Source organism: Trichosurus vulpecula, chromosome 2 (genome assembly GCF_011100635.1).
Source record: "Trichosurus vulpecula isolate mTriVul1 chromosome 2, mTriVul1.pri, whole genome shotgun sequence".
Classification (NCBI taxonomy): Eukaryota; Metazoa; Chordata; class Mammalia; order Diprotodontia; family Phalangeridae; genus Trichosurus; species Trichosurus vulpecula.
In genome coordinates this window covers 394,157,942-394,180,545 of record NC_050574.1, presented here as the reverse complement: position 1 = coordinate 394,180,545, position 22,604 = coordinate 394,157,942, and the positions used below count along the sequence as shown (strand labels likewise).

The following is a 22,604-nucleotide window of genomic DNA, read 5'->3' as shown; positions in this document are numbered from 1 at the left end:
CCTAAATCTTGTTCCTCTATTGATAATAAAAGTAGAGGTGGCAACATAATGATTCATGAAGTGAGGCAGAGGATCTCTCATACATTACATTGTACTGTCCTTTCTCAGGGTACCGCCATATTTTTTTTTAATTTCAATTTTAGTGTTTTTACATTGCAAATTTACATTTACATTGACAGACATTTATAATAATATATTTTTACATTTTTTAGAAAGCTGAACTTTTAAAATTACTTACATTTCTTCCCATGAACTTGCCCTGGTATCTATGCTTTAGGTGAATGAGTTCTCCTGGTCCCTCTTGTTGTCCATTTACCCACGTACCAACATACTTAGAGCCAGTCTCAGCATAGAAGTAAGTTCCTTGCCCATGCCTGTTTTGAGAGGGAATACTTTAAATTTTGCATTGGTTAAAATTAAAGAGTTTTTTTTAATTGATTGGGAAATAAAGTTTCTCAAGTGAAAAAAAAAATGAAAATCAAGGTAAAGCCAAATTGCTGGACATAGAGGAAAGGGCAGGGAATTAGGAGTCAAATGATTTGGGTTCACTTCTCTGATTCTTCTACTTACTGTGTGACCTTAGGCAAATCATTGTAGATTTAAAGCTTGAAAGGATTGTGGAGATCATCATTCTGTATTTGAGGTACAATTGGGAGATAGATTCTGGGCCTCAATTTTCTCATCTACAAAGTGAATGGGTTGGACTAGATAATGTCTAAAGTCACTCCTAATTCTAAATGAAAAACAAAAGTATGAAATATATTATAGCCCTCTTCTTTGACGGATGCTTATAAGTCTATAGAATCTCAGAGTTGGAAGGGACCCCAAGATGCCTACCTAGATATAGTTCAATTTATAGCTAAATAAGAATACATTCTACTAAATCCCAAAGTGGGTCCCTTCTTCCCTCTAGGTAGCTCTAATTTTAGGAAGTTTTTCCTTATTTCAGTACTTGAATCTGTCTACAACATTCACTTATTATTTTGAGTTGTGCCCTCTAGTACCAAGAAGACATATCGAATCTCTCTTGTACGTGACAGTACCATGTAGACTTGAAGATAATTAGTGTCAGTTCTTCTGTGATGTAGTATAAATATCCCTAATTCTTTTAAATGATCTTCATATATAACATGATCTCAAATCATTCACCATCATGGTCACACTCCTTTGGTCATCTTTCCAGCTTATCAATATCCATTCTGAAGTGTAACAACTAGAATTTAATGCTATAATTTAAATATGGTCTGATGAGGACAGACTAGAACAGGACTATCACTTCCCTAGTGTTGGACACTTTCTCAACGTGGCCTAATACTGAATTTGCCTTTTTTTCACTGTTGTACTAGATAATATCTAATGTCCATTCTAGCTTGAAATCCAAACAAAACTATGAATTACCCAATGGACTTCCCTGTTGATGGATACTTATAAACTTCATAGATCCTTACTGAGCCTGAAGTCTAATAAAACTTAGATCTTTTTTAGATGAATTATTGCCTAGTCAGTCACATTTCCCCCATCTTGTACTTACGAAATTGTTTTTTTTAAACCAAGTGTAAGATATTACATTCAATCCTATAAATTTCATTCTGGGTAATAGCATATGTAATAGACTACATTCTAGACCTGGTATCAGGAAGACAGATTTAAATTCTGACACATTCACTAGCTCTATGCTCATAGAAAAGTCTCTTAACCTCTCAACCTCAGAACTAAGTTATAGACAGTTCACAATCTGCATCAGTAGGGTACATTCTACACAAAATAAATCAAAGGTCCTTAACATAGATTTCATCTTATTAAATTTGGCCTAACATTCTAGCCTTTTGAATTTCTTTTAGATTCTTCTGTTAGGCGGCAGCTAGGTGGGGCAGTGAGTAGAGCACCAGCCCTGGAGTCAGGAGGACCTGAGTTAAATTCAGCCTCAGTCGTTTGACACACTTACTAGCTGTGTGACCTTGGGCAAGTCACTCAACCACAACTGCCTTGCCTTCCCCCCTCTAAAAAAAAAATTCTTCTGTTATTATTTGGTTAACTTTCTCATATAGCTTTGTGTGATCTGCAAATTTGATAATGATGCTTTCTAGTCCTTTATCCATTGATAAAAATTCTGCCTCCTGGTTTCCTTCGAGTCCCAGCTAAAATCCTACCTTCTACGGGAATTCTTTCCTGATTCCACTTAACACTAGCATCTTCCCTCTGCGGATTATCTCCAACTCATTCGGTATATATCTTGTTTGTACATACTTGTTTGTATGTTGTCTTCTGTGACGGTTATAGACTGTGAATGCTTTGAGAGCAAGGACATACAGCGACTGGACAACAACAGTATTATCTAAACGAGGGCTGTCCAACCTTAGGTTATCTTAGGGCCGCATTAGAATAAAATAATTCCTCAAGGTTCTCACCCAGAATAAAAAATACAGTGCACTAATAGAAAGTGGGGGAATGTGCATCATCAATATGACAGGTGAAGGCATGAAGTGCGAAAGCTAACACAAAACAACAAAGCGACAACACAACAGTATAAAGGTAGGTGCATACTGACTAGTCTGCATTGTACAGACGGCAGATCGATTGAAAATTCTGTGCAATATGTTCCATCCGTAATACTGCTTAAAAACACCAAAGAAAATTAAAATTAATGATATTATTTATTAGTGATGGAATTAAAAAATCTAATACACATTCCATGTAAGTTATTATTTTATTTTTTTGCTCATGAAAATTAAAACCCACAGGCAGGCCGCATAAAATCATACTGTGGGCCATATTTTGGACAGCCCTGACCTAAAAGATCCTCACCCTCACATCTCATTGTCTTACAGACTTGTTCCTTAGGACCTAAAAATTAGCTTGGTTCTAAGAGGCACAGCCTTACAGAGGTGAGTTCTACAACATTGCTTGTTAGAGGAAAAGAACACATGCCCAGCCCAATGGATATAACACCACTAAAAATAAGGCTGAAAACTTACAAAGGGAAGCTGGCTGCCCTGGGGCCTTTCTCTGCCCACTCATATGTGAGTGGATGGGAAGGACTTAAGAGTTTAAAGTACAGAAACTGACCCTGTTAACAAATGAACTGCAGAGTCAGCAAAGAAGAGTGCCAGGGATGCAATAAATTAGATGTTTAAGAGTACTTTTTTTGCCCTTTCATTTGATCTTCCCCAAGAGTTGCAGCAAAAGGTAAAACTCCTCCTAGCTCCCTTCTTCACTATGACAATGAATGAATGAATGAATGAAGAGGCATTTTTAAGGCACTTATGTTCCAAACTCTGTATTAAGTGCTATGGAGGGAAAATACTACATTTTCACAAGAGAATACAAAATAGGCATACCTCGGAGATAATGCTGGCTGGCTTCTACACCACTTCAATAAAGTAAATATTACAATAAAGTGAGTCACATGAATTTTTTTGTTTCCCAGTGCACATAAAAATTATGTTTAAACTATACAGTAGTCTAAGTGTGCAACAGTATTAAGTTTTGAAAAACAATGTACATACCTTAATTTAAAAAATATTGTATTGCTAAATACGCTAAACATCACCTGAACCTTTAGTGAGTTTTTGCTGGTGGAAGGTGTTGCCTCAGCATGGATGGTGGCAGACTGTTCAGAGTGGTGGTTGCTGAAGGCTGAGGTGGCTGTGGCAATTTAAAAAATTAAGATAACAATTAAGTTTGCCACATCGATTGACTCTTCCTTTCACGAAAGATTTCTCTAGAGCATACGATGCTATTTGATAGCATTTTACTCACAGTAGAACTTCTTCCAAAATTAGAGTCAATTCTCTCAGATCCTGTCACTGCTGTATCAACTAAGTTTATGTGATATTCTTCAATATTGTTGTGCCTTAGGGAACAGGGAGGCCGGGGGAAAGGGAGAGATGGAAGAATGGCTGGTAGGTGGAGCAGTCAGCACACACACAACATTTATCATTTAAGTTCACAGTCTTATACGGGTGTGCGTCTGATCACAGATCACCATAACAGATAAAATAATAAAAAAGTTTGAAATATTGTGAAAATTACCAAAATGTGACACGGAAGTATGATGTGAATGCATGTTGTTGGAAAAGTGATGCCAATAGACTTGCTGAAGGCAAGTTTTTCACAAACCTATAATTTGTAAAGAAAAAAAAACCCTCAAAAACACAGTTGTCTGTGAAGCACAATAAAGCAAAGTGCAATAAAATGAGATATGCCTGTAGTGGTGGCCAAGAGGGAATATTTTGGTTTGAAATAGTACAGGACTGGTGAGCAGAGCATAAGGGAGTAGAATGATACACTCTTTTCCAGAGAAACAATAAAGTTGATTTGATGATATAGAATTAAGAGGGAGAGGGATACAAAGGAGATATAAGTAGCACACTTGTGGTGGCACATATAGGCAGAAGACGGCTTATTAAAACAGGAGTACGTGGTAGCATTAAGGGAAGGAGAATTTACCTGGTTGTTCCAGTGTAGGGTAAGGTCAGATTTCTATCTGGAACATCCTTTATAGGACTTCTGGGACATGCCACCAACAAGATGGAACACAAGACATTTTCTCTGATCCTTACTGCATCTCAAACCTCTCCAAATAAGAATTACATGTTGTTCAGTCATTTTTCAGGCATATCCAACTCTTCGTGACCTCATTTGGAGTTTTCTTGGCAGAGATAGAGAAGTGGTTTGCCATTTCATTCTTCAGCCCATTTTACACATGAGGAAACTGAGGAAAACAGGGTTAAATGACTTGCCCAAGGTCACACAGCTAGTAAGTGTCTGAGGCCAGATTTGAATTCAGAAGACGAGCCTTCCTGACTGCAGGCCCAGCACCTCTATCCTTTGTACCCCCTAGCTGCCCAAGAGGTAAAATAATTACAACAGTCTCCATAGACCAAGACTCCAAGAGCTCTAACAACATCATAAACTGATGAATTAATAGCAGAGAAGGTTAATCCACCAATTCCTAATGCAACTCATCACTCAGAACCTCTCCCTGACCAACCCACATGCTCTGGAAGGGATGTACAATGTGGACAACATGCTTGTGCTCTGGGATATACTCAGTAATCTTCTTGCTTCTCTGCAAGTCTCTTCTGACAAAGCCTTTTGCCTCTGCCTCCCCCCGGTCTCCTAAGTTGTATGGCACTCCTTCAACTAATATCTTCTGTGTGCTTCTAGCACAGCAATTAATTATGTGATGAGACAAAGCAAAAACAAAAACTACCAGCATATAAATAATAAACAAGGAAACAACATTATGCCAAAAGGAACCATGGACATGAAAACAAATCAACAGCAAACTTGTATTCTCTAAATGCCTTAAGATCTAAATTTATGGGGGGGAAAAAGCCAAACTGAATTATAAGAAGATGTATATAGTAATAGCAGGAAACTTTTATTTTCCTCTCAGTTTTGGACAAATCTAAAAGAAACATAAACAAAAGGGAAATTGTAGAATTGAACACATTGCTGGAGAAACTAGAGCTAAAAGATTTATGGCATTCTTTTAAGTGGTACTGAAAAGGAATATATATACATATAGATGCAAATTATTGTTTGTCCTTTGTTTTCAAAGAGGACCAATGACATAATAGAGTGATATCTTGATTCACACATAAATTGGATTTAAGTGAGGCAGAGTTGTACAAAATTGTCAGCCTCACTCTCTCTTCCAGAGTCATTCAAGTCCAGTGGCAAGACAAAGTCAAGATGACTAGCAATGGCCCAGTATGCAGTGGATGACCTTGGCACCTTCAATGTCTGACCAAGCTTTAAAAGCTCTACAGCACATTCCAGCTGCCTTCATGGCCTTTGGAATGAATTATTCTCATCCATTCATTCTACTAGGGGATATCTTCACATGCTTGGGGTAGACACCCCAATAACTCACCTATGGGTCTGAGGCCCATTGTTACTCTCTACCTGGTATAGTCCATCTTCTGAGAAGGTTTACTGGAGTGTGGCTGCAGCACATCACATCCTACAGCTTCTTGGAACCCCAGGTAAGAGTTGAGAGATAGGTGGACACCAAAGCTGGATGATCAGCCCTGAAAAGGGCTCAGCAAGCCCTCACACCAGAGGTGCTGGGGTTTCGATTTACATATATATCCGTAAAGAATATATAGCTTTCCTAGGTATTCATATTCCCTATGTATGTGATTCTCTATTTTTGACCTCTATATGAATATTGCTCTTTCAAATGATGCTTTGTGTCCTTGTGAGATAGATAATCTAAGTTTATGGAGAAGATGTTTTGTTACTATATCTTTTCTTACTTACTTACTCAGCAAAGTAAATGCCTTTGCTTTTGGCCAACTGTATCCTCTGGCTAAATACTGCAAGCAAACTCACTAGAGAGATCTCATGAGCTACAGTTTTAAAAGAGTGGAACCACAGAATACCTTAAATCTGGTACAATCATTCCTCTGGGGACTCAGTCTGATTTGGGTTGGTATCGCAGACAGGAAGTTACATAGTTATAAAACAGGAAATATTTTTGCCCAACTCTATCAGGTACACTGGTCAAAGATGGGAAAAATCCTCAGTCTATGCTTAGACAGAGGAGCCAATCATGGAACCAAACTTGATTTTCTAAACATGGTAGCTGGTTATAGTAATTTTATATATTACTCTAAAAGGCAAACAAAGAAGGTATGCATTTCCTAGAAATGAGTGTGGGACTGTAATTCTTCTTTGGGATTCAACACATGGCAATATGCTATATGTCTATGACAATAGCTATGTATTTATGTAGCATATTAAGTTTTACTACGTGACTTATGTACGTTATTTCATTTGAGGCTTACAACAACACTGTGAGATAGGTATTGCATGTAGTGATATTCTCATTTTACAGATAAGGAAACTAATATTGAAAGAGGTTAAATGGAAGATGGCGGCTGGAAAGCAGGGACTAGCATGAGCTCCCCGCCGAGTCCCTCCAAAAACCTATAAAAAATGGCTCTGAACCAATTCTAAAACTGCAGAACCCACAAAACAGCAGAGGGAAGCAGGGCTCCAGCCCAGGACAGCCTGGATGGTCCCTGGATGAGGTCTATCCCACACGGAGCTGGGAGCTGGGAGCGGAGAGGAGCAGAGCCCAGTGTGAGCAGCACGGACCAACCAGACCAGGAGCCGGGTGGAGAGGGCCCTAGCGCCCTGAATCAGTGAAATGCGGCAGTTACCAAACTTCTCAACCCACAAACACCAAAGACAGCAGAGAAGGTTAGTAGGAAAAGCTGCGGGAGTAGGAGTTCACGGTTAGGCCACCACCCCGGGGCAGCAGAGGTGGGGCAGCTACAGCTGCAGTTGCTTCCGGCCCCAGGCCCACCTGATGGGAGGAATTAAGTGGCAGATCAGAGCAGGGGTGCACAGCTTGCTGAAGATCTAAGCCCAGTCTGGGTTGGGGGCTCTTGGGATAGGAGGAATGTTGGTGTGGCAGAGCTGGCACATCTCCCCGAAACGCAGAACATAGAACTCTTTGGTCTACAAGCAGTCATACGCCACTGAAAAACTCAAGGGTCAAGTTAGTTGGTTGGGAATATGGCCAGGCAGCGAAAACACACCCAGATTCAGTCTCAGACTTTGGATTCTTTCTTTGGTGACAAAGAAGACCAAAACATACAGACAGAAGTAGTTAATAAAGTCAAAGAGCCTACAACAGAAGCCTCCAAGAAAAACATGAACTGGTCCCAGGCCATGGAAGAGCTCAAAAAGGATTTGGAAAAGCAAGTTAGAGAAGTAGAGGAAAAATTGGGAAGAGAAATGAGAAGGATGTGAGAAAACCATGAAAAACAAGTCAATGACTTGCTAAAGGAGACCCAAAAAAATACTGAAAAATACACTGAAGAAAACAACACCTTAAAAAACAGACTAACTCAAATGGCAAAAGAGCTCCAAAAAGCCAATGAGGAGAAGAATGCCTTGAAAGGCAGAATTAGCCAAATGGAAAAGGAGGTCCAATGGACCACTGAAGAAAATACTACCTTCAAAATTAGATTGGAGCAAGTGGAAGCTAGTGACTTTATGAGAAATCAGGATATTATAAAACAGAACCAAAGGAATGAAAAAATGGAAGACAATGTCAAATATCTCATTGGAAAAACCACTGACCTGGAAAATAGATCCAGGAGAGATAATTTAAAAATTATTGGATTACCTGAAAGCCATGATCAAAAAGAGCCTAGATATCATCTTTCAAGAAATTATCAAGGAGAACTGCCCTGATATTCTAGAGCCACAGGGCAAAATAGAAATTGAAAGAATCCATCGATTGCCTCCTCAAATAGATCCCAAAAAGAAATCTCCTAGGAATATTGTCGCCAAATTCCAGAGCTCCCAGATCAAGGAGAAAATACTGCAAGCAGCCAGAAAGAAACAATTTGAGTATTGTGGAAACATAATCAGAATAACCCAAGATCTGGCAGCTTCTACATTAAGAGATCGAAGGGCTTGGAATACGATATTCCGGAGGTCAATGGAGCTAGGATTAAAACCTAGAATCACCTACCCAGCAAAACTGAGTATCATGCTCTAAGGCAAAATATGGATTTTCAATAAAATAGAGGACTTTCAAGCTTTCTCAGTGAAAAGACCAGAGCTGGATAGAAAATTTGACTTTCAAACACAAGAATCAAGAGAAGCATGAAAAGGTAATCAAAAAAAAGAACAAGAAAAAGAAATTGCAAGGGACTTACTAAAGCTGAACTGTTTTGTTTACATTCCTACATGGAAAGATGACATGTATGATTCATGAGACCTCAGTATTAGGGTAGCTGAAGGGAATATGCACATATATATATATATATATGTTTACGTATATGTATATATATATACATATATATAAGTGAATGTGTATGTATGTATATATTTATGTGTATATATATATATATATATATATATATATATATATATCTAGAGAGAGAGAGAGAGAGAGAGAGAAAGAGTGGGCACAGGGTGAGTTGAATATGAAGGGAAGATATCTAAAAGAAATAAAATCAAATTAAGGGATGAGAGAGGAATATATTGAGAGAGGGAGACAGGGAGAGATAGAATGGGGTGGATTATCTCGCATAAAGGTGGCAAGAGGAAGCAGTTCTATGGGAGGAGGGGAGAGGGCAGGTGAGGGGGGAATGAGTGAATCTTGCTCTCATCAGATTTGGCCTGAGGAGGGAATACCATACATACTCAATTGGGTATCTTACCCCACAGGAAAGAAGAGGGAAGAAGATTTAAAAAAAGGGGGGGGATGATGGAGGGGAGGGCAGATGGGGGTGGAGGTAATCTAAAACAAACACTTTCGAAAGGGGACAGGGTCAAGGGAGAAAATTCAATAAAGCGGGATGGGTTGGGAAGGAGCAAAATATAGTTGGCCTTTCACAACATGAGTATTGTTGAAGGGTTATACATAATGATACACATGTGGCCTATGTTGAATTGCTTGACTTCTTAGGGAGGGTGGGTGGGAAGGGAAGAGGGGAGAGAATTTGGAACTCAAAGTTTTAAAAACAGATGTTCAAAAACAAACAAAAAAAAAGTTTTTGCATGCAACTAGAAAATAAGATACACAGGCAATGGGGTGTAGAAATTTATCTTGCCCTACAAGAAAGGAAGGGAAAAGGGGATGGGAGGGGAGTGGGGTGACAGAAGGGAGGGCTGACTGGGGAACAGGGCAACCAGAATATACTCCATCTTGGAGTGGGGGGGGAGGGTAGAAATGGGGAGAAAATTTGTGATTCAAACTCTTGTGAAAATCAATGCTGAAAACTAAATATGTTAAATAAATAAATTTTAAAAACTTTAAAAAAAAGAAGAAAAAAAAAGAGGTTAAATGATTCATCTCTGGTCAAACAGAGATTTATCAGGGGATAAATTAGAATTAAGGTCTACTCAGAGCTATAAATAGCATTTTTACACTCAGGGAGAGTTTTACAAAATGCAGGACAAAGTAATGCTGCTCTACTCCATGTAAGAATGAAGGAAAGCTCACCTGGGGTACAGTAACTGGGGGAAAGAAAACACATTCCATCTCATAGCTTCCTACATTACCTAATTATTTTTGCTACCTAGATTCTAAACTCAGTTTTTTACACATTGCTGAAGGTAAATGCTATGAGCACTCTTCAGATTTCAGCACCCTAAGGCAAATCACCAATCACCATAACCTAGTCATATGTTCACCGAATCCAAGCCTAGCCTTCTGTCTCCTATGTTCTTCTATGCTCTGTTGATAATGAGAGTAGAGTGCAAATGCTACCTCCTCTAGTTGTATGGTGAAAACTTTTCCTACATCAGCTTGTAGAGGGCTGTGTTTTGGGGGGTGGGGTGGGGAGAAGGCTGGGCAATTGGGGTTAAGTGATTTGCCCAAGGTCACACAACTAGTAAGTGTGTCAAGTGTCTGAGGCTGGATTTGAACTTGGGTCCTCCTGACTCTACTCACTGCGCTGCCTAGCTGCCCCAAGGGGTATCTTAATAAGGTATCATGAACTTAGTTTTCTGACACAGATGCCACAGAATCATACTGAGATAGATATTTTCCAGAAAGTTTTCTTTCCAATTCTTGTAAGAATTTGAGAGTTGTACATGAGACCTTTCTCAGTAATAGTGTAGTTGAAGGGAATATACATGTAAATAGAGAGAGGGCACAGGGTGAGTTGAATGTGAAGGGATGATATCTAAAAAAAAAAATAAAATTAAAGAGTGAGAGAGGAATATATTGGGAGAAAGAGAAAGGGAGAGATAGAATGGGTCAAATCACCTCACATAAAAGTGGCAAGAAAAAGCAGTTCTGTTGGAAGGGAAGAGGGGTTAGGTGAAAGGGAATGAGTGAATCTTGCTCTCATTGGATTTGACTTAAGGAGGGAATAGTATACACACTCAATCAGGTATCTTACCCTACAGGAAAGTAGGGGGGAAGGGGACAAGAGGCAGGAATGATAGAAGGGAGGGCAGATTGGGGGGAGGAGGTAATCAAAAGCAAACACTTTTGAAAAGGGATAGGGTCAAGGGAGAAAATTGAATAAAGGGGGACAGGATAGGATAGAGGGAAATATAGTTAGTCTTTCACAACATGACTGCTATGAAAGTGTTTTGCATAATGATACATGTGTGGTCTATGTTGAATTGCTTACCTTCTCAAAGAGGGTAGGTGGTGAGAGAAGAAGGGAGAAAATTTGGAACTCAAAGTTCTAAAAACATATGCTCAAAAAAAAAGTTGTTTTTGCATGAAACTGGGAAATAAGATATACAGGCAATGGGGTATAGAAATCTTTCTAGCCCTACAAGAAAGTAAGGGAAAAGGGGATGGGGGGGGGTGAGTGGGGAGACAGAAGGGAGGGCAGACTGGGGAAAGGGGTGATCAGAATATATGCCATCTTGGGGTGGGGGGAAGGTAGAAATGGGGAGAAATTTTGCAACTCAAAATCTTGTGGAAATCAATGTTGAAAACTAAAATATTAAATAAATAATAATGGAGTTAAAAAAAGAATTTGAGAGTTGTAGATTTTATTGTTATGAATTTTCTATAATAAATCTAAAGAAATATCAGATTCTTCCGCTTGCCTAAATAAAAAATATAAGACTGAATAAAAAGTAAAACAAATAACAAATAACAAACCTTTGGCCAGCAAACCATTCTCCCGTATATGTATCATTGTTTGGATAGCGATAAACTCCAAAGCCATGCTTTTCATCATTTACCCAGTCTCCTGAAATTGACAATGCAAAAAAAAAAAATATCAGCATAAGAAATACATAATTTACTACGGTGAAATACAGTCACATCTAAAGAAAAATATTAATTGTCTGAATAACAAAAACATTTATCTAGAGAAAGTTATACCTTTCAGAGGGACCCTAAATAATTGGTCAATCAATCAAAGTATTTATTGAGTAGCTAGTATATGTTAGGCACTTATACAAATAGAAGACATAGTTCCTTCCCTAAAGAAGATCACTAGGCTATCACACATGAATCAATTAGAGAACAAATATAAGAAAATATAAAATATATTCTGTGCTAAATTGCGTAGCATATGTTGTATTTGCAGGATGAATGAGGGCTACAGTAGGAAAGCTTTATATAAGGGTTGTGTGAGGTAAATAAAATGTGAAGACTTCACAGGGAAGATATGTATAAATATATATCTGTATCAATACTAAGAAATGTTTAAAAATCAAGAAATAGGAAAAAAAAATTCTGAGGCCATGAGAGTCTGATGGCTCAGCCTCTGGGAAAGTTTACCCTGAAACTTTTTGTTCTTTCTTCTGGTTCTGGTTTAAAGATTTGCTTAGTAAGAACAGGGTCATAATGACCTGTTTTTCTCTACTGTAAAGAATGGAGAGGGTTCCCCCTCCCCTTATTCTATTCTCCCTTCTCAGATTTATAGATGTCACCCCACCTGTAATCATTAACTAAAGGAAAGGGAATTGGAGTTTCTATTCCTCAGTTTCCCAGTTCTTTGTCTACATTTCATGCTCAGATTGCAAGCCCACCTCCCAGCCAATGGTGAGAAGGGTCAGAGGTGGGTGGGAATTCTCTTGTGTTAGGTATAATTATGGGTGCCTAGCGCCTTGTAAAGTGCCTCCCTTGCTGGATTCATTCTAGCAGGGGATACCCAATTCTCGAGAATTGAATAAAATTTATTTCTGTTCCCCTCCTGAGATGGCTCCTTATTAACTTTCAATTGGTGAGAGTCTTTCATCCCACACAGTGTCAAAGGACTTGAGCCTAGCAAGTAAAGTCACAGAATATTAGAATTATGCGGGCCTTTTCAGATGAACTAGCCCATTACCCTTCACTTTTTTTTTTTAGCCCTGGAAATAGAAACTAAGACACAGAGTGCTAAAACAGTTTGCTCACTGTATCAGTAAGGCAAGACTCAAGACCTCGAGGATGACCATGGAACATGCCTGTATGGTTCAGGATCACAAAGTATGAAAAACTCTCTAGGTAGAAGGCAGAGGAAATATGACATTTATATACGCACCAAAGGATCAAATCCCAGAACCACTAGCTCCCATTTGATATATCAGTAATTGTATTCCAAAAACAGTAAGCCTACCTCAGTGTAGCAACAAGGAGATTAAAACACAGTGTTACAGCAAAAAGCCAAGTCATCCAGTAACCTCCCCCCTGCTAGAGACTTCCTGTAAACAATCACTCACAAATCCTAACTGTCTGCTTGCCCGTGTCCTCTTCCCCCTCAGTCCTCTGGTTTCTGAAGCTCCCTGGTTTCCACTCTCCCCTCAGCACTCTCTTCTGCAGCTCTGTGGACTCTGTGGAGTTCTTACTTCTTCTCCTTGGGCTGAATTCTGAATTCTGGCTTCTCTTCTGACTTCTGAATTCTCAGTTCCCAATGGCTACCTTCTGGGTGTATATATTCTATTTAGGGCCTGAGGGCTTCACACCCAATAGGCAAAAGAGTGTGGGAAAGATCTTTAATCACTGATTGGCATCACAAAGGTATGGGCCTGCCTCTCTTTACTGGCCTATTGAATGGGTGGGAAAGATCTTCAATCACATTATCACCACACCCACACAACCAATTTAACTCTCAGTCTTTCCCCAATACCATGATATCTTGAAGAGTGATAAAGATATTGATGGGTGGAAGGAAAATGAGGAGCATGTGAGGGTGGGAATAATTATGGTATGTGAGTACAGTGAAAAAAATTGTCCTGAATAAAGCGAAGTTGAATTGGAAAGTAGTGAGCTTAAAAAAAAAAACACTACTTAGCTAGGATGTAATCAGGACTAGGCCAAGTGTATCATTCTGGACTTGATGGCTATAGTAGCTTCTTCAGCAATGAAGAGCTATGAGATGACACTATCATCATATAGGCTTGGGGAATTAAAGTTGTTTATTTACTCCTGGGCACTTGCAATTCAGTTCAGTTTAAAAAAAAAATGACAAAGTCCAAATGGTTTAGGATTCCCATAGATACAGTTCAACTATATACTTCCCCAGTATATAGACCATCATTACATAGTAATAAACTCTAAAACCCTAGGCACCTCCTCCATTTGGAGGTTCACAGTGGTTCATTGTTTGTGTTATGGGAAAAATATTCCTACTGAGTTCATGTGATAGGTAACTACCTCCAAATAACTCTATCACAATGCAGAGATTCCAGATGTTAAGCTTTAGGTTTTATTTTTCTTAAACACAGGTTCAAAACTCAGAAAAATAACTCTGTATGATGATTATGGTTCTGACATAGCTTTAAAAAAACCTATTAATTATTTATTTTTAATGTTTCTTTATTTTTAAATTTTGAGCTATAAATTCTCTCCTTCATTGCCACTCCCTCCCACTCCCACTGAGAAGGCAGGCAATATGATATTAATTATACATGTGAAATCATACAAAATATATTTTCATATTAGCCATATTTTTAAAAAAGGAAGAAAAAGAAAGTAAGAAAATTATATTTCAATTTGCACTCCGAGTTCATCAGTTCTCTCTGTGGTGGATAGCATTTTTTCATCATGAGTCCTTTGTATTGTATTAATCATTGTATTGATCAGAGTAGCCAAGTCTTTCACAGTTTATCTTCATTTTACAACATTGCTGTTACTGTGCACAATTGTTATACCAAACCACGCAGCGAGCAAGACAGGTCAGAGAGTATAAGTTTAATCGGAGAATTCATTAGCCAGTGGCCGTCCGGGACACAAGCAACCCAAATCAGAGCGGCCCTGAACAGAGCTTAGGGGGAGACTTTTATACCGAACTAGTAATGGTTGAACAAGCAAAAGGGTACAGAAGCCGAGGTTCAGCGATTAGATATTTCCCTTAACTGTATGGGTCATTTGCACAAGGTTTGGGTACAAGGGTCAAGGAACAGGGATGTTAGCAAATGTCCGTCTTTGCATAACCTTATCCTTATTTAGCTGACAGGAACAGGCCTCAAGGCCCCTCGAGGCCTACCTGCATTCATGTTGCCTTATTATTTTACTGTTTGGGGGCGGGGGCCTTGAGGAAATACCCATAACAGGACTTGTTTGTTTACTTTGGGTATGGGTCAGTTCCTTGTTCCTTAGGCCACAGTCTTGAGACAGGGTCTTGTGCTAATTCAAGTTGAAGCAAGAGGGTGGGGGTCCCTTGGGGGATTACAGGAATGTGTGGCAAGGCATTTTCTTCTTGGTACAAGGATGTGTGCTGTAATACAGGGAGGGGTCAACAACTGTCCTAAAACAGGATTCTTTATTATAGATCTAAACTGCAATCTTAATTCCAAGTATCACACAATGACCTCCCAGTTCTTCTGCCTTGACTTTTAACAATTCATATAGGTCTTACCACAGTTTTCTGAAACATCTCTCCCTCTTCCTCCCCACCCAACATCATGCAGGGCCAAGGAGAAGGATCCCTTTTTCTCACTTTTAACTTTTTATTTGAGACAAATCTTGACTCAAGTTCTACTCTGTCCAGTCATTCTGGAAAGCAATTTGGAATTATGCCCAAAAGGTAATAAAAATATGCATACCCTTTGACCCAGCAATACCACTTCTAGGGCTGTATCCCAAAAAGATCATAAAAATGGGAAAAGGACCCACATGTGCAAAAATATTTATAGCAGTTCTTTTTGTGGTGGCCAAGAACTGGAAATTGAGGGGATGCCCCTCATTTGGGGAATGGCTAAACAAGTTGTGGTATATGAATGTAATAAAATACTGTTGTGCTATAAGAAATAATGAACAGGTAGACTTCAGAAAAACCTGGAAAGAATTACATGAACTGATGCTGAGTGAAGTAAGCAGAACCAAGAGAACACTGTACATAGTAATAGCCACAGTGTGTGATGACTGACTTTGATAGATAGCTCTTCTCAGCAATGCAAGGACCTAAAACAACTCTAAAAGACTCATGATGGAAAACACCATCCACATCCAGAGAAAGAACTATGGAGTCTGAATATGGAGGGAAGCAGACTGTTTTCTTTTCTTGTTTTGTTTTGTTTTTTTCTTTCTCATGGTTCCTCTCATTTGTTCTAATTCTTCCATACAACATGACTAATGTGTTTAACAGGAAAGTATATGTAGAACTTATGTCAAATTGCACACCATCTTGGGGAGGGGAGGAAGGTGGAGAAAGTTTAAAACTTAGGGAAGTGAATGTTGAAAACAAAAAATAAATAAATTCGTTAAAAAAAAATAAAGTTCTACTCTGATGCATCACTATGGGAAGGAGACAACTGGGTTATGCTAGTTAATTAATTACTAATTCTGGCCAGTCCTACCAAGCTGAAAAGGCTTTGAGCATAAGGTTGTAACAGACTAGTTCTGGAATCCGTCCTACCATGGTATCAACAGATTCATTAACAGATGAGTCAGTCACTCACATAAAATACCACCTGATGATTTTTCTTTTTCCTATGGCAATTAATGTTTTGGCACAAAGGGGTTACCAGCTATCTCACTGAAGGAAGTACCCTCAAAAAATGAAATAATAATCCTTCAAAAATGTTTTATTCAAGTTTTTACACCCTTTTCTATTCACAATCAAACCCAAGCCAACAATCCTCCTTTTTATTTGTAACTTGACTCCCTGGCAAAGAGACTTTGAAGAAGGACCTGGCCAAGTCCCAGACAGTGAGCAACCTTGACTCCCAAACTGAGCCCTCTCACTTTCGGAAAAAGAATGTTTAGGTAGAAGATGGAGGAAACTAGAGCTAAGCAATAAGAAAGAAGACATGTGAGCACAGGAACAGGGAAGTATATGGCTTCTAAAGAGATAAGCCATGAGAGCTTGTCAGAGAGTGGGGACTGATCTTATGTTTCAGAGGTTCAGTAATAGGAATTCTTAGCTCCTGGGTAATGAGAGCCAACCAAGGAACAGGACTGATCTGGTGACCCTTTTAAGAGCTTGGCATTGTGCTTAGTATTTCACAAATATTGTCTGATTTGATCTTCACAACAACTCTGGAGATATTATGTATACCAACTGGCATTCTGTATACCAACTGGCATTCTGTATACCAACGAAATCAAAGATTTATTCCAGAAAAAAGTTTTGTATTAATTTGTCTGGCTCAATGGCAGTAAATATTAAATATAGAGAAACCACTGGATGTCTTTTAAAGTATATGTTCTGTTGTTTAAATATATTTTTAAGTGTTCTGAAGAAAAGTAATCTTTGATTATTAGGACTGATGTATTTTTTGGTTTTTTTTTTAAAGGGTATTCTAAATTTTCACCACTTGGACAAGTCACTTTTCTAGAAGGAGAGAAGAATAAATAAAGGAATAGTTATAAGCAAAACAAACTTAAATACTGGAGAGAAGAATATGAAAAGAAGATTAAAATGAAATGAAGAAAGATTAAAAACCTAAGATCAGGGCTAAGGTAAGAGGAAGAGAATGGCTGTAACAGAGGAAAAACAGATTTTTTTTCACACTCTATTTGACCACCTTCTTATTTGTAAAGAGAGAGGTGGGAAAAAAGGAGGAAAATGTATAAAAGGATAAGATGAGAGGAAATATATAACTAATGATCAGTTAATTCTAATACTGCATAAATGGTTTTGCAAAAATAAAAAGATGACTCCCAATCTCTTTATAGGATACAAATATAGTCTTGATACCTAAACCATGGAGAGACAAAGCAGAAAAAGAAAAATACAAACTAATATCCCTATTGAACATTCATGCAAAAATTTTAAATAGAATTTAAATTTAAACAAATCTTAAATTTAAATTTAAATAAAAATTTTAGCAAATAAATTACAACTAATTATCATAAAGATATACAGTATGACAAGTTTGAGCTTATACCAGTGCACAGGTGGTTCAACATAAGGGAGACTATAAATATGATAAACCATATTAATGATATAAAAAATAAAAACCATAAGATTATATCAATAGATGCTGAAAAGGCTTTTGCAAAATCCAACACTCATTCCTATTAAAACTCTAGGAATCTTAAGAATAAATGTGAGTGGGGGATAATTCTTGTGAAGATTTCACAGAGAGAGAAAATATAAAAATTACTTTTTTTATTTCTGGAATAAGCAGGGGCAATGAGAGGATGGAATGCACTTGGGATTTAACCTTGTAGGAATGTGATTACCTAACTCTCAGGAATTTGGGGCCTGGTTGTTCCCTGCTCCAGGAAACCCCCTCCCTCTTTCCTCATTCCTCCTCTTTACCTTAGCCCTATTACTGCCCCATCAGCGTCTAGTTACTAAATAAGGAGATATGTTTTGGATTGGCTGTGCTTGATTTCCTGGTTCTTTGTCTAGCTTTTCTTGCCTAGATTGTAAGCCTGCCTCCCAGCCAATGGAGAGGAGGGATAGTGGTGGGGGCCAGTTCTTTTGCGATAGGATATATGTTGGTGCTTTGCCTTTGTGATCTGCCTCCTTCCACTAGTTCGTCCTAGTGGAGGTGACACCCCTTTCTCGAGAGAATTGAATAAATTATTTTCTCTTCCTCCTTGAGAGCCCTCTTTGTTTTATGAATTTTTATTTCATATTGGTGGGGGTCTTGTACCCCACACAAATGGACTCTTAGTGTAGTAAATAGTATTAATCTAAATCCAAGAAAAAATTGTAATGGAGAAAAGTCAGAGGCCTTTCCCATTTCCAGTAAAATCAACAATAGAGCAAGGATGTTTATTATCACCATTTCTATTTGATATAGAGTGGCAATAAGGCAAGGAAGGGAAACCAAGGGAATAAGCATAGATACCAAGGAAAATATCTTTTTTTTTTCAGATGATATTGATGGGGGTACAGTCTCTGGGAACCTCTTTGAACTCTTCCTGAATCTTCCCATTATATCTGGCCCTTGCCTGAGGCCATAAGCCTTTCATTATCTAGGCCTTCATTATCTAGGCCTAAATCTCTACCTAGCCTAGCCCTCTATTGTCCAGCTGCTTTCGACCCTTAATCCCATCAAAATCCCATTCTCTTGTTTCCTCTAGTCACCCCAGTCTCATCAATATCCTCCTTAGACTCTTCCTCAAGACCCCTCCTCTAGTCACCCCAGACTACTTCACCACCCCTCAATCCCTCCCACAGTCTTTCTGTATATGTCTCATCTTACCTCCATGAAGGTGCTCAGATAATCTAGCTCAGTAGATTGAATCTGGCCCGCTTGTGAAAACAAGTGTCACAAACAAGACTACCCATTATGGCGAATCTTTAATAAACTTTGTTTTCCTTGGCTGAGAAGGCTTGAGTCGAATTCATTCGGCAGGACCTGGCATGTCAGTATTTTGGGATCTTGAGCACCCCTAAAAACCTATGATTCCCTATGCCATCATTTTTCTTTAACCTCATCAATATGACGGCGTACTTAGAGAACCTTAAAGAATCATCTAATAATTAATTTAAATAATAACTTAAGCAAAGTTTCAGGATATGAGTAAATACATATAAAATATCAGCATTCCTATACATAATTAATAAAACCCAGAAAGAGAAAGGAGAAATTCTGTTAAAAATAACTGCACATGATATAAAATATTTGAGAGTTTATCTGCCAATCTTCACCTGTGGATTGTATGAAGCAAACTATAAAACACTCTTTGTAAAAATAAAGACAGATCTAAATAATTGAAGAAACGTTAATTGCTTATGGACAAGTGGAATCAATATGATAAAAATGACAATACTATTGTAATTTACTTATTTAGGGCTGTACCAATCAAACTCTTAATAGATTTCATAGATAAAAATATTGAAATTCATATGGAGAAACAAAAGGTCAAGGATCTCAATAGTAATCATGAAAGAAAAGTGAAAAGGAAGGAGGTCTATCAATACCAGATCTCAAATTGTACTACAAAGCAGTAATCATTAAAACTATTTGTTACTGGGAGAGAGAGACCAGAGAGAGGTAGAGAGGTGTTGATGAGAGAACAGATGAGGTACATAACACATGGAAGGAGAGTAACAAAATGTTTGATAAACTTAAAAACCCCACTTGCTTAGGGGAAGGACTCAAAAATAAAAGATGCTGGTAAAACTACATCAGTCTGGAAGAAATTAACTTTTGACCTACACTTCACACATAAGCCAAGATAAGCTCCAAATGGAGAGATCCATAACCAGAGAAGGTGACCTTTCAGATCTGTAGATAGGAAAGAATTCATGATTAAACAAGTGATAGAGAACATCACATAAAATAAAATGGACAATATTTATTATATAAAATTTAAGTTTTTGAAAAAATCTAATATAGTAAAAAACAAAACGAAGAGGAAGGAAGTAACAGGGAAATATTTGCAAAAAGTTTCTCTGCTAAAGGTCTAATTTCAAAGATATATAAGGCATTGATTCAAATTTATAAGAATAAGAGCCACTCCCCAACAGATAATTTATCAAAGGATATGAACAAGCATTTTTTAAAGAAAAAAATCCAAGCTAACAACCATCATATAGAAATTGCTCTAAATTACTAATAATAAGAGGAATGCAAATTTAAAGAACTTTGGAGTTATATCTTATACTGCTCAAAATGGTGAGGCTGCGGGAAAACAGGAACAGGAGTGCAGAGTTGGTAGAATTGTGAATTGGTTTAGCCACTCTGGAAAGCAGAGGAGAACTATTTCCAGGAAGTTACCAAATAATACTTTTGTCCAGCTATACTATTAGTAGGCCTATATCCCAAAAAAATCAAGGAAAGAGGAAATGGATCCATTTGTATAAAAATACTTATAAATGGCTAAAAGAAATGTGTAATATTTGTGTGTGTGTGTGTATGTAATAGGAAATAATTAAATTTACAATTTTTAAGCAATAAGTAATGATGAAATGGACAATTTCAAAGGACACTAGGAAGACCTTTATCAAATGATGCAGAAGCAAGTGAAAAACTTTGAAAGATTTTAGAACTCTGATCAACACTATGATAAACCAAGAGTCCAAAAGAATGAAGAAGAAACATGGCACTCATTCCTTTTTTTTTAATGGTGAATTATTTTATTTGTTAATTTATAAAATAACACATTAATGTCACTTTGTTGTTTTCATTCAGTCAATTTTTCAGTTTTGTCATTAGAAAATTATTAAATCCCTATTGATTCAAGAAACGTGGTAAAAACAAAAACTCTGAGCTGTCATTTATCAGACTAACTAACAAGACAGGAAAGTAAAATATCAAATACTGGCAGGGATGTGGAAAAATAGAGACACTAAAGCACTGTCAGTTAAGTTGGGAACTGGTCCAACCATTTTAGAAAATAATTTGGAGCTATGCTCAAAGTCTATAAAAACTGTCTATAAAACTTTGACTCAGGAATTTCATTTCTAGGGCTGTTTTGTAAAGAGATCAAAGAAAAAAAGAAAAGAACCAATATATAAAAAATATAGCAGCTCTTTTTGTGATGGCAAAAGAATTAGAAATTGAGGGGATACCCATCAATTGGGAATGGCTGAACAACTCGTGGTGTAAGACTGTGACCAAATAATATTGTGCTCTAAGAAATCATTAGGAAGATGATTTCAGAAAAAAAAAACTCGAGGAGATAGATCAACTGATTCAGAGTAAGCTGAGCCGAATCAGGAAAACATGAGAATCAAAAATATTTGTTAGTTATTTTTTAACATTAAAAAATGAATTTTAAATGGTCTACCTCCCACCCCTCCCCCTGAGACCTGGAAAGCAGGCAGTATGATATCAATTATATGAGTGAAATCATCTAAGACATATACCCATATTAGCCGTTTCACAAAAAGCAAGAAAAAATAAGAAAATGAGAAAATGACATTTCAATTTACACTCAGAATTCATTAGCTTTTCTTTGGAGGTAGATAGCATCTTTCCTCATGAGTCCTTTGGAATTGTCTTGGATCATTGCATTGACCAGAGTAACTAAGTGTTTCACAGTTGATCATCATTACAATATTGCTGTTCCTATGTGCAATGATCTCTTAGTTCTGTTCACTTCACTTTGCAACAGTTCATATAAGTCTTCCCATGAATATTTTTGTACATATAATTCCTTTTTCTTTTTCTTTATTCTTTTTAGGGGGCAGACATTTTCATGCTTCTCTTGATTCTTGTGTTTGAAAGTCAAATTTTCTATTCAGCTCTGGTCTTTTCACTGAGGAAGCTTGAAAGTCCTCTATTTTATTAAAAGTCCATATTTTGCCTTGGAGCATGATACTCAGTTTTGCTGGGTAGGTGATTCTTGGTTTTAATCCTAGCTCCATTGACCTCTGGAATATCATATTCCAAGCCCTTTGATCTCTTAATGTAGAAGCTGCTAGATCTTAGGTTATTCTGATTGTGTTTCCACAATACTCAAATTGTTTCTTTCTGGCTGCTTGCAGTATTTTCTCCCTGATCTGGGAGCTCTGGAATTTGGCGACAATATTCCTAGGAGATTTCTTTTTGGGATCTATTTGAGGAGGCGATTGGTGGATTCTTTCAATTTCATTTTGCCCTCTGGCTCTAGAATATCAGGGCAGTTCTCCTTGATTATTTCTTGAAAGATGATATCTAGGCTCTTTTTTTGATCATGGCTTTCAGGTAGTCCAATAATTTTTAAATTATCTCTCCTGGATCTATTTTCCAGGTCAGTGGTTTTTCCAAAGAGATATTTCACATTGTCTTCCATTTTTTCATTCCTTTGGTTCTGTTTTATAATATCTTGATTTCTCATA

General features: G+C 37.6%; 1 protein-coding gene across 1 annotated transcript in view; it reads right to left on the bottom strand.

The window, feature by feature from the left end:
• LOC118839426 (radial spoke head 1 homolog) overlaps window positions 1-22,604 on the bottom strand; it is a 60,407-nt gene that overhangs the window by 15,054 nt on the left and 22,749 nt on the right. Inside the window, exons 4-5 of the mRNA XM_036746890.1 lie at window positions 11,606-11,696; window positions 239-374 (exon numbers count right to left, since the gene is read on the bottom strand). Of these exons, the coding sequence (XP_036602785.1) occupies window positions 239-374; window positions 11,606-11,696 (227 nt within the window). The remainder of the gene's footprint in view (window positions 1-238; window positions 375-11,605; window positions 11,697-22,604) is intronic.